The following is a 12,483-nucleotide window of genomic DNA, read 5'->3' as shown; positions in this document are numbered from 1 at the left end:
AGCAGATTGGATCAAAAAACTAAACCCAACCATATGCTGCCTCAAAGAGACACATCTCAGCTACAAGGACAAACATAGACTCAAAGTGAAAGAGTGGGAATTGACACTCCAAGCAAATGGTATCCAGAGAAAATCAGGTGTAGCCATATTGATATCAGATGAAACAGACTTCAGGATAAAAAAGGTAACAAGAGACAAAGATGGATGTTTCATAATGATAAAGGGGACTATACAACAAGAAGACAGAACAGTCATCAATATTTATGCCCCCAATCAAGGAGCACTGAAATATAACAAGCAATTACTAATAGAACGAAAGGGAGAAGTTGACCAAACACAATTATAGTAGGGACCAAAATACATCATTGACAACTATGGATAGATCATCCAAACAGAATATAAGTAAAGAAATAGCAGCCCTAAATGACACATTAGATGAAATGGACATAATTGATATTTCTAGAGTACTTCATCCTAGAACTTCAGACTATATATTTTTCTAGTGTACATGGAACATTCTCAAGGATAGATCATATATTGGGACATAAAACTAGCCTCAGCAAATTTAAGAAGATTGAAATCATACCAAGGATATTCTCTGCTCACAAGGCTTTGAAATTGGTTATGAAATGCAAAAAGAAAGCAGGGAAAACCACAAATACGTGGAGATTAAACAACATACTTTTAAAAAACGACTGGGTCAAAGAAGAAGTAAGAGGAGAGATCAAAAGTTGCATAGAAACAAATGACAATGAAAATACATCCTACCAAAATTTTGGGGATGCAGCGAAAGCAATTTTAAGAGGGGAATTTACATCATCATAGGCCTATCTCAAGAAACAAGAAAAAGCCCAATAAATAACCTCACATTACATCTTGAAGAACTAGAAAAAGAAGGACAAATGAAAACCAAGGTCAGCAGAAGAAAGGAAATAATAAAAATCAGAGAAGAACTAAATGAAATAGAGAACAAAAAGACAATAGAAAAACTTAATGTCACAAAGAGCTGGTGCTTTGAAGAGATTAATAAAATTGGCAAACCTTTGGATAGACTCACTAAGGAAAAAAGAGAAAAGACACTAATCAACCAAATCAGAAATGAAAGTGGGGAAGATGCCACAGAAATACAAAATATCATCCAAGAATACTATGAAGTAATACATGCCACCAAATTCAATAACCTAGAAGAAATGGACAAGTTCTTAGAAACATATAGCCTTCCTAGGCTGAATCATAAAGAATTGGAAAATCTAAATAGAGCGATCACCAGTAAGGAAATAGAATCAGTCATCCGAAACCTTCCCAAAAGCAAAAGTCTGGGGCCAGATGGCTTCACTAGTGAATTCTACCAAACCTTCAAAGAGGATCTACTAGCTGTCCTGCTCAAACTCTTCCAAAAAATTGAAGAAAAGACCATGCTCCCTAACTCATTTGATGAGGCCAACATTTCCCTGATACCAAAACCTGGTAAAAATAACACAAAAAAAGAAAACTACAGACCAATATCTCTGATGAATACAGATGCAAAGATCCTAAACAAAATTCTAGCAAATCGAATGCAATGATGCATTAAAAAGATTATTCATCACGAGCAAGTGTGGTTCATACCAGGGGCTCAAGGATGGTTCAACATATGCAAATCCATCAATGTTATACATCACTTAAAGAAAATAAGGGCAAAAATCATATTATTATATCAATTGATGCAGAAAAAGCATTTGACAAGATACAACATCCATTTATGATTAAAACAGTTAATAAAATAGGTATAGAAGGAAAATACCTTAACATAATAAAGGCCATATATTACAAACCCACAGCTAATACCATAATTAATGGTGAAAAAGTGAAGCCCTTTGCTCTACATTCAGGGACACCACAGGTCTGTCCCCTATCATCTCTGCTTTTCAACATAGTGTTGGAAGTCCTCGCCAAAGCAATCAGGCAAGACAAAGAAATAAAAGGCATCCAAATTGGGAATGAAGAAGTTAAATTGTCACTCTTTGCAGATGACATGATACTCTATATAGAAAACCCTAAAGACTGCACCAAAAAGCTATTAGAAACAATCTAAGAATATAGTCAAGTTGCCAGCTACAAAATCAATGTACAAAAGTCCATTGCATTCCTATATACTAACAATGAAATCTCAGAAAAAGAAATAAAAGAAAAACAATTCCTTTTGCAATTGCAACAAAAAGAATAAAATACTTAGGAATAAACTTAACCAAGGATGTGAAAGATCTATATACTGAAAACTATAAGACATTTTAAAAAGAAACTGAAGAAGACAAAGAAATGGAAAGACATTCTGTGCTCATGGATTGGAAGAATCAACATAGTTAAAATCGCCATATTACCCAAAGCAATATACAGATTTAATGCAATCCCCATCAAAATTCCAATGGCATTTTTTAAAGAAATATAACCAAAAAAATCATCAGATTTGTGTGGAACCACAAAAGCAATCTTAAGAAAAAAGAACAATACTGGAGGTATCACACTACCTGACTTTAGCTTGTACTACAGGGCTACAATAATCAAAATAGCATGGTATTGGCAAAAAAAACAGACACACAGACCAATGGAATAGAATTAAGGACCCAGAAATAAAACCTCATATATATGGACAGATGATTTTTGACAAAGAAGAAAAACGACACAATGGAGAAAAGACAGCCTCTTTAATAAAGGGTGCTGGGAGAATTGGAAGCCACGTGGAAAAGAATGAAACTGACTGCTATCTGTCACCATGTACCAAAATTAATTCAAAATGGATCAAAGACTTAAGCATAAGACCTGAAACAATAAACTGCATAGAAGAAAACATAGGTACTAAATTTATGGACCTTGGGATCAAAGAGCATTTTATGAATTTGACTCCAAAGGCAATGGAAGTAAAAGCTAAAATAAATGAATGGGACTATGTCAAACTTTAAAGCTCTGCACAACAAAAGAAACCATCAACAAAATAAAGAGGCAACTAACTAAATGGGAGAAGATTTTTGCAAACAGTGCCTCTGATAAGGGTTAATATCCAAAATATACAAGGAACTCATACAATGCAACAACAACAAAAAACAAACAACGCAACTGAGAAATGGGCAGAGGACCTGAAGAAACATTTCTCCAAAGAGGACATACAAATGGCAAATAGACATATGAAAAAATGTTCAACATTACTAATCCTCAGAGAAATGAAAATAAAAACCACAATGAGATATCACCTCACCCCAGGTAGAATGGCTATCATCAACAAGACAAATAGTAAAAAGTGCTGGAGAGGCTGTGGAGAAAAAGAAGCCCTTATACACTGTTGGTGGGAATGCAGACTGGTGCAGCCACTACGGAAGGCAGTGTGGAGGTTCCTCAAAAAATTACGAATAGAATTACCATATGCCCAGCAATCCTTCTCCTGAATAGCTACCCCCAAAATCTGAAAACGTTTATCCATAAAGACATGTGTGCTGCAATGTTCATTGCAGCTTTGTTTACGGTGGCCAAGACATGGAAACAACCAAAATGTCCTTTGATAGATGAATGGCTAAAGAAATTGTGATACACACACACACACACACACACACACACACACACACACAATGGAATACTATTCGGCGGTAAGAAAAGATGAAATAGGACCATTTGTGACAACATGGATGGATCTTGAGATTATAATGCTAAGCGAAGTAAGACAGAAAAAGCAGAGAATCATATAATTTCACTGATATGTGGTATACAAACCAACAACAACCAAAGAACAAGTCTAACAACTGAAAAAAAAAACAAAAACTCATAGACATAGACAATAGTTTAGGGGTTACCAGAGGGTAAGGGGGAAGAGGGAGTGGTGTAAATGGGGTCTAATATATGGCGATGGAAAGATAACTGACTGTGGGTGGTGAACACACAATGTGAGATATAGATAATGTATTACAGAATTGTACACCTGAAATCTATGTAACCTTACTAACAATTGTTGCCCAATAAACTTTAATTTAAAGAAAATATATGATTTTAATATAAATTTTTGAAAAACCTACTCAAGGCCCTATCATAGATTTGTTGGACAGGGAGAAATAAATGGAAGCTCTCACCGTAAAGAATAGTGCTTTTGTTTAATGTTACCAGATTAGCGTCTTCATCCTTTTGAATCATTGCCAAGATAGGTTTGTGCTTGTGACTAGAAAAGCTATTATTATTATTATTATTTTTATTATTGCATTTTGGATGTTTCCAGCTGCTAAGTAGTTTCACTTAACGAATTGGTTGGTGTGTAGCACACACAAATAAGATTTACATAAATAAGAACAGCTGTGTAAAATATTGCCTTTGGAAAGGCAAATTTACTGAGATAGTGACTATAGCATGTGAAGCTCAGGACATAACCATAATGATTGTAAGACCATTTCTGTCCCTCATGCAGCATTTTATGTCTATTGGCCTAGAACTAGAAGACAGTACATTCATGGTAGCAAATGCTATTTCCTATCCTGTAAAACTAGCTCTATTACAGCCTCCTGCTTTTAGTTACTGAAAACTTGCTGAAAATCCTATAGAAAGTAAGACTTCCTATAAAGAGAGTAATATTTAAGTTCTAAAAATAAGGCAATACTTAATTTGATGTATTAAACACTACTTTTAAAGGAGAAAAAAATTAAATGTTGGATTGTGTTAATATAATTTAAACTTGATTTACTTGGATTTATTTAATGAGCATATAAATCATAAAAGAGTTGGGTTTTTTGTATTAAATTTTAGACAATAATTTCATTTAAAATTGTTATTTGGATATTATATTACATGTTGGATGATGAAAATTGGTAATAATGTACCTATATGCAGAATCATCCATACACGTTTCCATCTTTGGTTTGGCCATTTCATTTGGTACAAATTTGGAGGTTGTCGGGGAGGGTGCTGATACCCGTTCATATTTATACTGAATTGAAAAGGGCATGTTATTACCTTGCTTTTGTTTGAATTCCCTAAGTGTAGTATTCTAACTTGTCTGTTAGCGTGATCTTTTCATTCTACTTTGAGTGGCGCTCTTGTTAATGACTTATGCACTTTGGAAAAACCCCAACTTTAAAACTTTTGTTTTTATAGTACTTGAGAGTTGTCAAAGCTAGGTGTTTTCACAAACATTGTAATAGTTGATCCTCATAGCTACCCTGTGAGGTTAACAGGATTATCCCTTTTTAATCCCCTCATACATATGGAAAAATTGTGGGTCCAGGAGATCACATGACACATCCAGTGTGATTAGTTATTACTGCCACACTGACCTAAATCCAGAATTCTACATGCTAAAACACAATGGTCTTCTGATCAAACAATTGTCCACTTTCATCTGATATTAAAATAACTTATGCCCTACTTTTCATCTCATAAAATGTGCTGGAATGTTTTTAAGATTAATAAACTATGAATATTGTATAAAATTAGACTGTAAAAAGATTGTCTTAATTATGTTTTAATCCATGCTTAAACAATTACTTGTTTTAGTCAGGTTTAAATTTGGGTTTTCTAGCAATTATTTTAGCTGATAGAAACTTAATGTCATAAGAATGTACACTTAAGATATTCCTAATGACATGGATTGTACAATTCCATGTGTTTATATGTTCATGTGTATACTTATATGTTTTCTCTACTGAGATGGAGAAAAAAATTGTTCTATGTACGTAAGCTTTTGGTATTGTACTGTCAATTTGGATATCTATTTTTTTAAATTATTTAAAAACAAAGCTTTAATATATAAATAATTGAGAGAATCACTCCTCAGATTTATATAAAGCAGCAGGATGAAATACTTAGCTTAGCTTGGAATGAAGATATAAAACTGCATCTATCATACCCACCAACAGATTAATTAGAAACTGGGCTTGAAATGATGCCAGGGGACATGCAGCTCACTTTCACTGAGTCACTGCACCGTGTCCCTCCAATTCCACTATGCCCTCCAGTTGTCTATGCTGCATCTCTCCTGAGTCTAAACCATTTGTTCTCTGTCAATCTCTTTCCCTGTCTTTCTGTATCACTTCCTCTCTTTTTCTGTCATTTCAAGCACTGGTTTTGGAAATATGGACTTATATTATGCTTCATAATTTTTCCTACTATGAAGAGAACTTTCAGAAAGAGGCAGGTAGATCTTTCTAGGCCAATGGAAATCAAAGATTTGTTAAATCAATGTTTATCAAGAAAGATTATAATAAAAGTGTCTATATTTTTCACAATGATCAGTTATCGCCTAGCAACCTGTGACATTTATCTATAGAAATAGTTCTGTTTCCTTCCCATGTTCTTCTTACACTGACAAACTAGAAACCATTCCCAGAACTTGTGCAAAATGACCACTGAATGGCAAATTGATAATGAGATTGCTGCCCTAGATGACCTGAAGAGACATTTCTCCAAAGAGGACATACAAATGGCAAATAGACATATGAAAAAATGCTCAACATCACTAATCATCAGAGAAATGCAAATAAAAACCACAATGAGATTATCACCTCACCCCAGTCAGAATGGCGATCATCAACAAGACAAATAGTAAGTGTTGGAGAGGCTGTGGAGAAAAAGGAACCCTCATACACTGTTGGTGGGAATGCAGACTGGTGCAGCTGTTATGGAAGGCAGTGTGGAGGTTCCTTAAAAAATTACAAATGGAATTACCATATGACCCAGCAATCCCTCTCCTGAGTATCTACCAAAAAAAATCTGAAAACATTTATACATAAAGACACGCGTGCTCCAATGTTCATTGCAGCTTTGTTTACAGTGGCCAAGACATGGAAACAACCAAAATGTCCTTCGATAGATGAATGGATAAAGAAGTTGTGGTATATATACACAATGGAATACTATTCGGTGGTAAGAAAAGATGATATAGGAACATTTGTGACAATATGGATGGATCTTGAGAGTGTAATGCTGAGTGAAATAAGTCAGACAGAAAAAGCAGAGAACCATATGATTTCACTGAGATGTGGTATATAAACCAAAAACAACAAAAGAACAAGACAAACAAATGAGAAACAAAAACTCATAGACACAGACAATAGTTTAGTGGTTACCAGAAGATAAGGAGGGTGGGGGGTGGGAGATGAGGGTAAGGGGGGTCAAATATATGGTGATGGAAGGAGAAGTGACTCTGGGTGTGAACACACAATGGGATTTATAGATGATGTCATACAGAATTGTACACCTGAAATTTGTAATTTTACTAACAATTGTCACCCCAATAAATAAAAAAAAAAAAAAAAAAGATTGCTGCCCTACTTAAGATATCTCCCATTCCTGGAATCTCTAGGGGTCACAAGGCCCTTTATGTATGTGTTTGTAACCTTCCATCCTCAGTTCAATTCCTCCCAGAATTCCTCTGTGCATAGGAGTAAGAAGTTTCAAATATGAAGGCAGAGGCTCCTTCCTTGGGTATGATAGCTGACCAGTGAGATACAAATAAGATGGCTGCTTCCATGCAAAAAATACATTTTTGAATTTTACTCCTTCCTTTGGTAGTATAATTTGAGAGGAGCTGTGGCAGAGCACAATCTAAAGCTGGCATTCTTTTGGTGTTTAATGTTTCTCTTTTTCATAGTTGATAAAAAACAACAAAACTAAGCAAAAGAAAAACAGCCTTTTTGTTACTGTCTTATGAAAGGACAACTTTATCATTTAACGGAAAACCAAAGTATCCACCCATTTTTAAAAATTCACTTTTTGTTATATCCATTGCTAAAAAAGAACTGTCAGGCAACTCTAAACACCCTGATATTGTGATATAACTAGGAATTATTTGACACAGCAGAAACCTCTCTCTGTCTATCTCTGTATCTATCATCCAGGTGCATGCTTATAGAGAGATGCACATATGTATCAGGTATTGTATCTGTGCATTATTCTTTTTTTCTATACACATTCTTTGGACTTGAGTAGGTGTGAAAAGTCAGTGTGAATCTTCTTTAATAATATTTGTAATAGCATTAATAACACTACTTTAATCAATTTTATGAGAATTTTGGGGCACCTTTAAAACTTACTAAAACAATGTACCATCCTATAAATGTTTTTCTTCCCAGATTTTTGTGCTCACGAATGGTTAATTTTTCTGTACTATAATTGAGTCAAATAAGTACTCAATTTTTGAAGTATTTCAAGAATGGATTTTATGGAGCCAATTCCTAAGGGCGTTCTTGAAGAAGTGGTCTGATTGTATTCCTGTGAACAAAGGTCTTTCTTCACTGAGGCCTGGCATGATGTGTTTATGATCTCTAGGTTATGTCCACCATGCCTATTCAAGTACAGGGATTCCAGAATCAGTCTTTGCATCTGAGAGGGAAAGCAGCACCAGTTGAGATCATCCTGGTCACAGTTGATGTCATGTAGATAATTGTGTAAGTGGCTCTAAAATTATTGTGCAACGATAAAGAAAAACATATTGGTATATTTTTATAAGCTGGGAACACCTGAACATGGTAGTCTTTCAAAATTCAATTGATTTAATATAGCAAAAAATACTAGCATTTTGAGTTACCTATTAATTTCTAATACTAAATTGTGTTTGGAGTTTTAAGATTATAGCCACATTATGAAATGATAATATTTTCTTTTTCCTTTGTAGGTAACCCATTAACTAAGAATAAATCAAGTGATCCTCAAAGCTGATGACATTGAACATATGCATAGAAACTTAACTTCTGAGGTGATCTTGAAGGAAAATTTTTATACCGCTCAGAAGAGGTACTCCAAAGTCTTACTTCCAAAGGATTTCATGGCTCATAATCAGCTTCTTCTTGACATCAAGACTTGAAAAATCAGACATGAACTTCTAGGTCATGAAGACTTCGTCAGACTTGAACTGTGTTCAACTTGTAAAATCGCACTTGCTAAAAGAATTTGAAGTCACCATCTGAAGACATGGTGTTTCCGGGGGATGTCAAAGACACTCGCCTTTTGGGATATTGGCTCCAAATGTGACTGTTTTCCTTGTTTCTGAAAGTCTCCCAAGTGCACTGGCCTTCTATCATGGACATGCTCCTCAGTCCAGTCCTGTGTTCAGTGGCCAGTGGGACTGTATATGGCTTCAGTGACATTTCCTTTGCGAACTTCTCCTCCGGCATGGTGTGGACTGAGACAATTTTATTTATATCCTAATCTTGGAGCTCTGAAAGCCTATATGTTTTACCATCTTAAAGTTGCTTTTCTTAATGGAATGGAAAATTATATCCATTGATAGTAATTATTGTTGGCAAGTAATAGTTACCTGAATACATCAATCACATAAGAATATATAGACTAGCTGACATGTTTCCCCAAGGCTAATACACTACCGCAGCTCTGTCAGTTCAACAAGTAGTAGTTAGAACTGAATTACCATTTTCATTATATACTATTTTGTACCTCTAGAGCACTCGCCTTTTTTGTGTTGTTGTTTTTTTTTTTTTAAGTGGGCTTTTTCTTTCTTTTTTATGTTTACTTTTTCCCTTCACAGAAATCAGCAGTGAGCAGTCAAGTATTTAGGTAGCCTTCAGTTTCAAAAAAATTGCCAGGGATGCATGTGGGTTTCTGATTTCTTAGCTTGAAAATACTTACTTATATTTCTTCTAGCATTTTTTTTTAAACTGTCCTTTCTATATCATTTTAGATTGTCTCTTGCTTGATCCCAATGACTCTTTGAATGCTGTTTGTTCAGTCTGTTGATAAAATAAATTGTTCATTTTGTTGTGTCTCAGATTTATAAATATTTGCTTATAGTTGTCCCATTCAAACAATTTCTTAGGTCAGTTTTGCCCACACTTTTTAAGTCATTTTAACATTTGTGGTTTTCATTTCTACAGGAAAGTCTTATAAATATTTAAAGGCCTTAAACATTATGTACCCTTTTTTCTAAGTTATTACAGAATGTATAATTTTATACTACATTTATTTGGTTTCATTTGTGATGTGAAGGGAGAGAAGAATGGAAATTGCAAAGCCATTCTGTAATAATAGTATGTAATCATACAGTTTGAAGGAATGTGAAGGGAGAAATTTTTGTGTTTTACTCATCTTATACTAATAGGAAGATACTTCAGAAATTGTCCTATTAGAAGTTCCATTATATTAGAGAAGATGCGGACATTTTTCGTATTTTTAAAACTTACTGACATGGCCCATTAGGTATTTGTTGGTTTCCATGACACACTCTGGAGACCTCTGGTCTATAGGTAACAACTTTCAAAGACTAATATATTACCCGGAATCTCTTCTGGGAAGAATTAAAAATGTAACATTTGTTAAAAGTAAATTCGTAAAGTATGCTTCTGACATTGAACTAAAATTATACTGCCCTACAAATCCATGGAATGAAATGACTTCCTCCCTTCATTTTAATTATGCATAAAAGTAATTAGATGGCTCCAAGTGAATTTCACAATGGCTCAATACTGTATGAACTCAAAGACTGGAATAACAGTTGTACTGGAGTTTCTGCATCAATTATAATATCATTAATTTCTTTGGAACAAAGTGGAAAGCTATATTATTTTGAAAATTATGAATTTGTCCCAGGTTTATTTGACATTATAGATCATGCCTTTCATTTTTTAAACTATGTCCTTTAAAACAACACTGAAAATTCTGTATTATATATAAGTGTAATACATGCATATCAATAGAGAAAAATAAATGGAATTTAAATATACTAACTAGAATATCTCCAGTAGATTAATGTTGTGATTATTCAGAAAAGGTGAATAAAATTGGGATATAAAGTAGACTCTCTTTCATGAGTTACATTTGGCCAGTCTTTTTTCTAGTGTTTTATTTTAAAAACACTTCAGTTACTATACAGGAAACCCTCTGAGTTCATAAGGAAGCTGACGTAAATTCTTCAATCTACTTTTAATAAAAAATCCATGGCAAATCTTGCCATTTACATAAGTTTCTAATATTTGATTGTTTAAGATTCACAAGAAGTTATGAAAATAGCACAGAGGACTTCTCCATACCCTTTCTCCATCATCCCCTAGTGATATCTTATAAAACAATTGTATTGCTACACTACTACTAACTCATATAACAACCTTATTCAAATTTCACCAATTTTCGCATGCACTTTGTGTGTGTGTGATCTTATCCATTTTGAGTAGCTTACATCTGCTGTACTATGCCATAATGTGGATTAGAGCGTGGGTCAAATGGTATCACTGATTTAACATTTTTAACATTCTCTATTTTTGGGATAACATTCTACAGCTTTATTTTATTTTTATATGCTCTTATTGCCTTAACACATGAAAACTTCTAGTTTTAACACCAGAGTGTACCATATTTGATTTCAAATTTGGTATTGGATTTAACGGGTAGGAAGAGATCTGAGAATCTGGGACTATGATTGAGTTTGATACTGTTCTTTGTTTGCCTCAGAAAGTCCTGTGCTACTGTACAATGCTGTGTAGTTGGATTGTGATTTTTGATGCTATACAATAGCTAATAGCACAGTGATTAAATGGGATGTAATCTTTTAAACGTTTTAATCATTTTCTCAATTTATAGATGATATATCTCAATGATACAAAGATATCAAATAGTGTTTTTCATCATCTAGCCCTTTCTCATTTTGACTTGCTCATTGGAGAGAGAATAAGAGTGATGGCCAACACTTTGCTTAGAGAGACTGAAAAGTTGGGGAGATATACACAGGGCATCTCCTGCTTCCCTAACCCAGAGAATTCATACTGGTAGAACATGACTATTTTTATCAAGGTAATGGTTTGTCTCTCTGCCTGTCTGACTTCCTGCCCAGTTGCCTTTCTTTCTTTCTTTATTTTCTTCCTTTCTTATTTACCTTCTTCTTCTTCCTTCTTTCCCTTCTCTTTTGTTTTATATATAAAATGCTTTGAAAAAAGAGTAGAGATAGCAGATTTCTTCCTTATCATTTGACTTACACTTTGTTAGACCATGAAAAGTAGTGTAGATATTATAATTATCTGGCACCTAAATGACCATTATTAAATTCCTACTAGGCACAAGCATATTTAACTAGACTGAATCTTGGGGTTATCTGAAGTTTAGCCTTAAAAATGGCCTTTAAAATCAATCTGATAGGTATTTTTCAATGTGGATGGTACTATGCTAACCAATGGAAAGAGGGTACACAGAAGACTTATAAGTGTTTCATATTTGTTTAGATTTTTCTCATATCCATGTTTCTTCATTATATTGCATATTCCAAAATGCCATGTACTATGTCCCAAGCATTTTTCTGGAAGGTCCTATCTGTTATACAAAGTGATTGAACTTCATTCTAGAAGTTGTATGAGCAGGGCACTGCACGTCCAAAGTTACATCTTACATATTTAAGCAAAAATGTGATTGAAAGTCTTAAGAGAGATTGTGAGCTTGAAGAAAAATTAAAGTGGAGTAAAATAATTCAGGGGAGAGCAAATCAGGGCTTGAGATTGGGCTATTACACTGAGGAGAATGTGAAACAATGGCTAT

At 34.2% G+C, this 12,483-nt stretch overlaps 1 protein-coding gene across 1 annotated transcript in view; it reads left to right on the top strand.

Moving 5' to 3' along the window:
- TAFA2 (TAFA chemokine like family member 2) overlaps nucleotides 1-10,757 on the top strand; it is a 396,027-nt gene extending 385,270 nt beyond the window's left edge. The window contains exon 5 of the mRNA XM_019732468.3: nucleotides 8,624-10,757. Within this exon, the coding sequence (XP_019588027.1) occupies nucleotides 8,624-8,635 (12 nt within the window). The 3' untranslated portion in view covers nucleotides 8,636-10,757. The remainder of the gene's footprint in view (nucleotides 1-8,623) is intronic.
- Nucleotides 10,758-12,483: the final 1,726 nt, after the last annotated feature.

Source organism: Rhinolophus sinicus, chromosome 1 (assembly GCF_057876585.1).
Source record: "Rhinolophus sinicus isolate RSI-liver-muscle chromosome 1, RSI-T2T, whole genome shotgun sequence".
Classification (NCBI taxonomy): Eukaryota; Metazoa; Chordata; class Mammalia; order Chiroptera; family Rhinolophidae; genus Rhinolophus; species Rhinolophus sinicus.
Note: the sequence above shows the minus strand (reverse complement) of the source record. Positions and strands in the feature narration are given on the sequence as shown.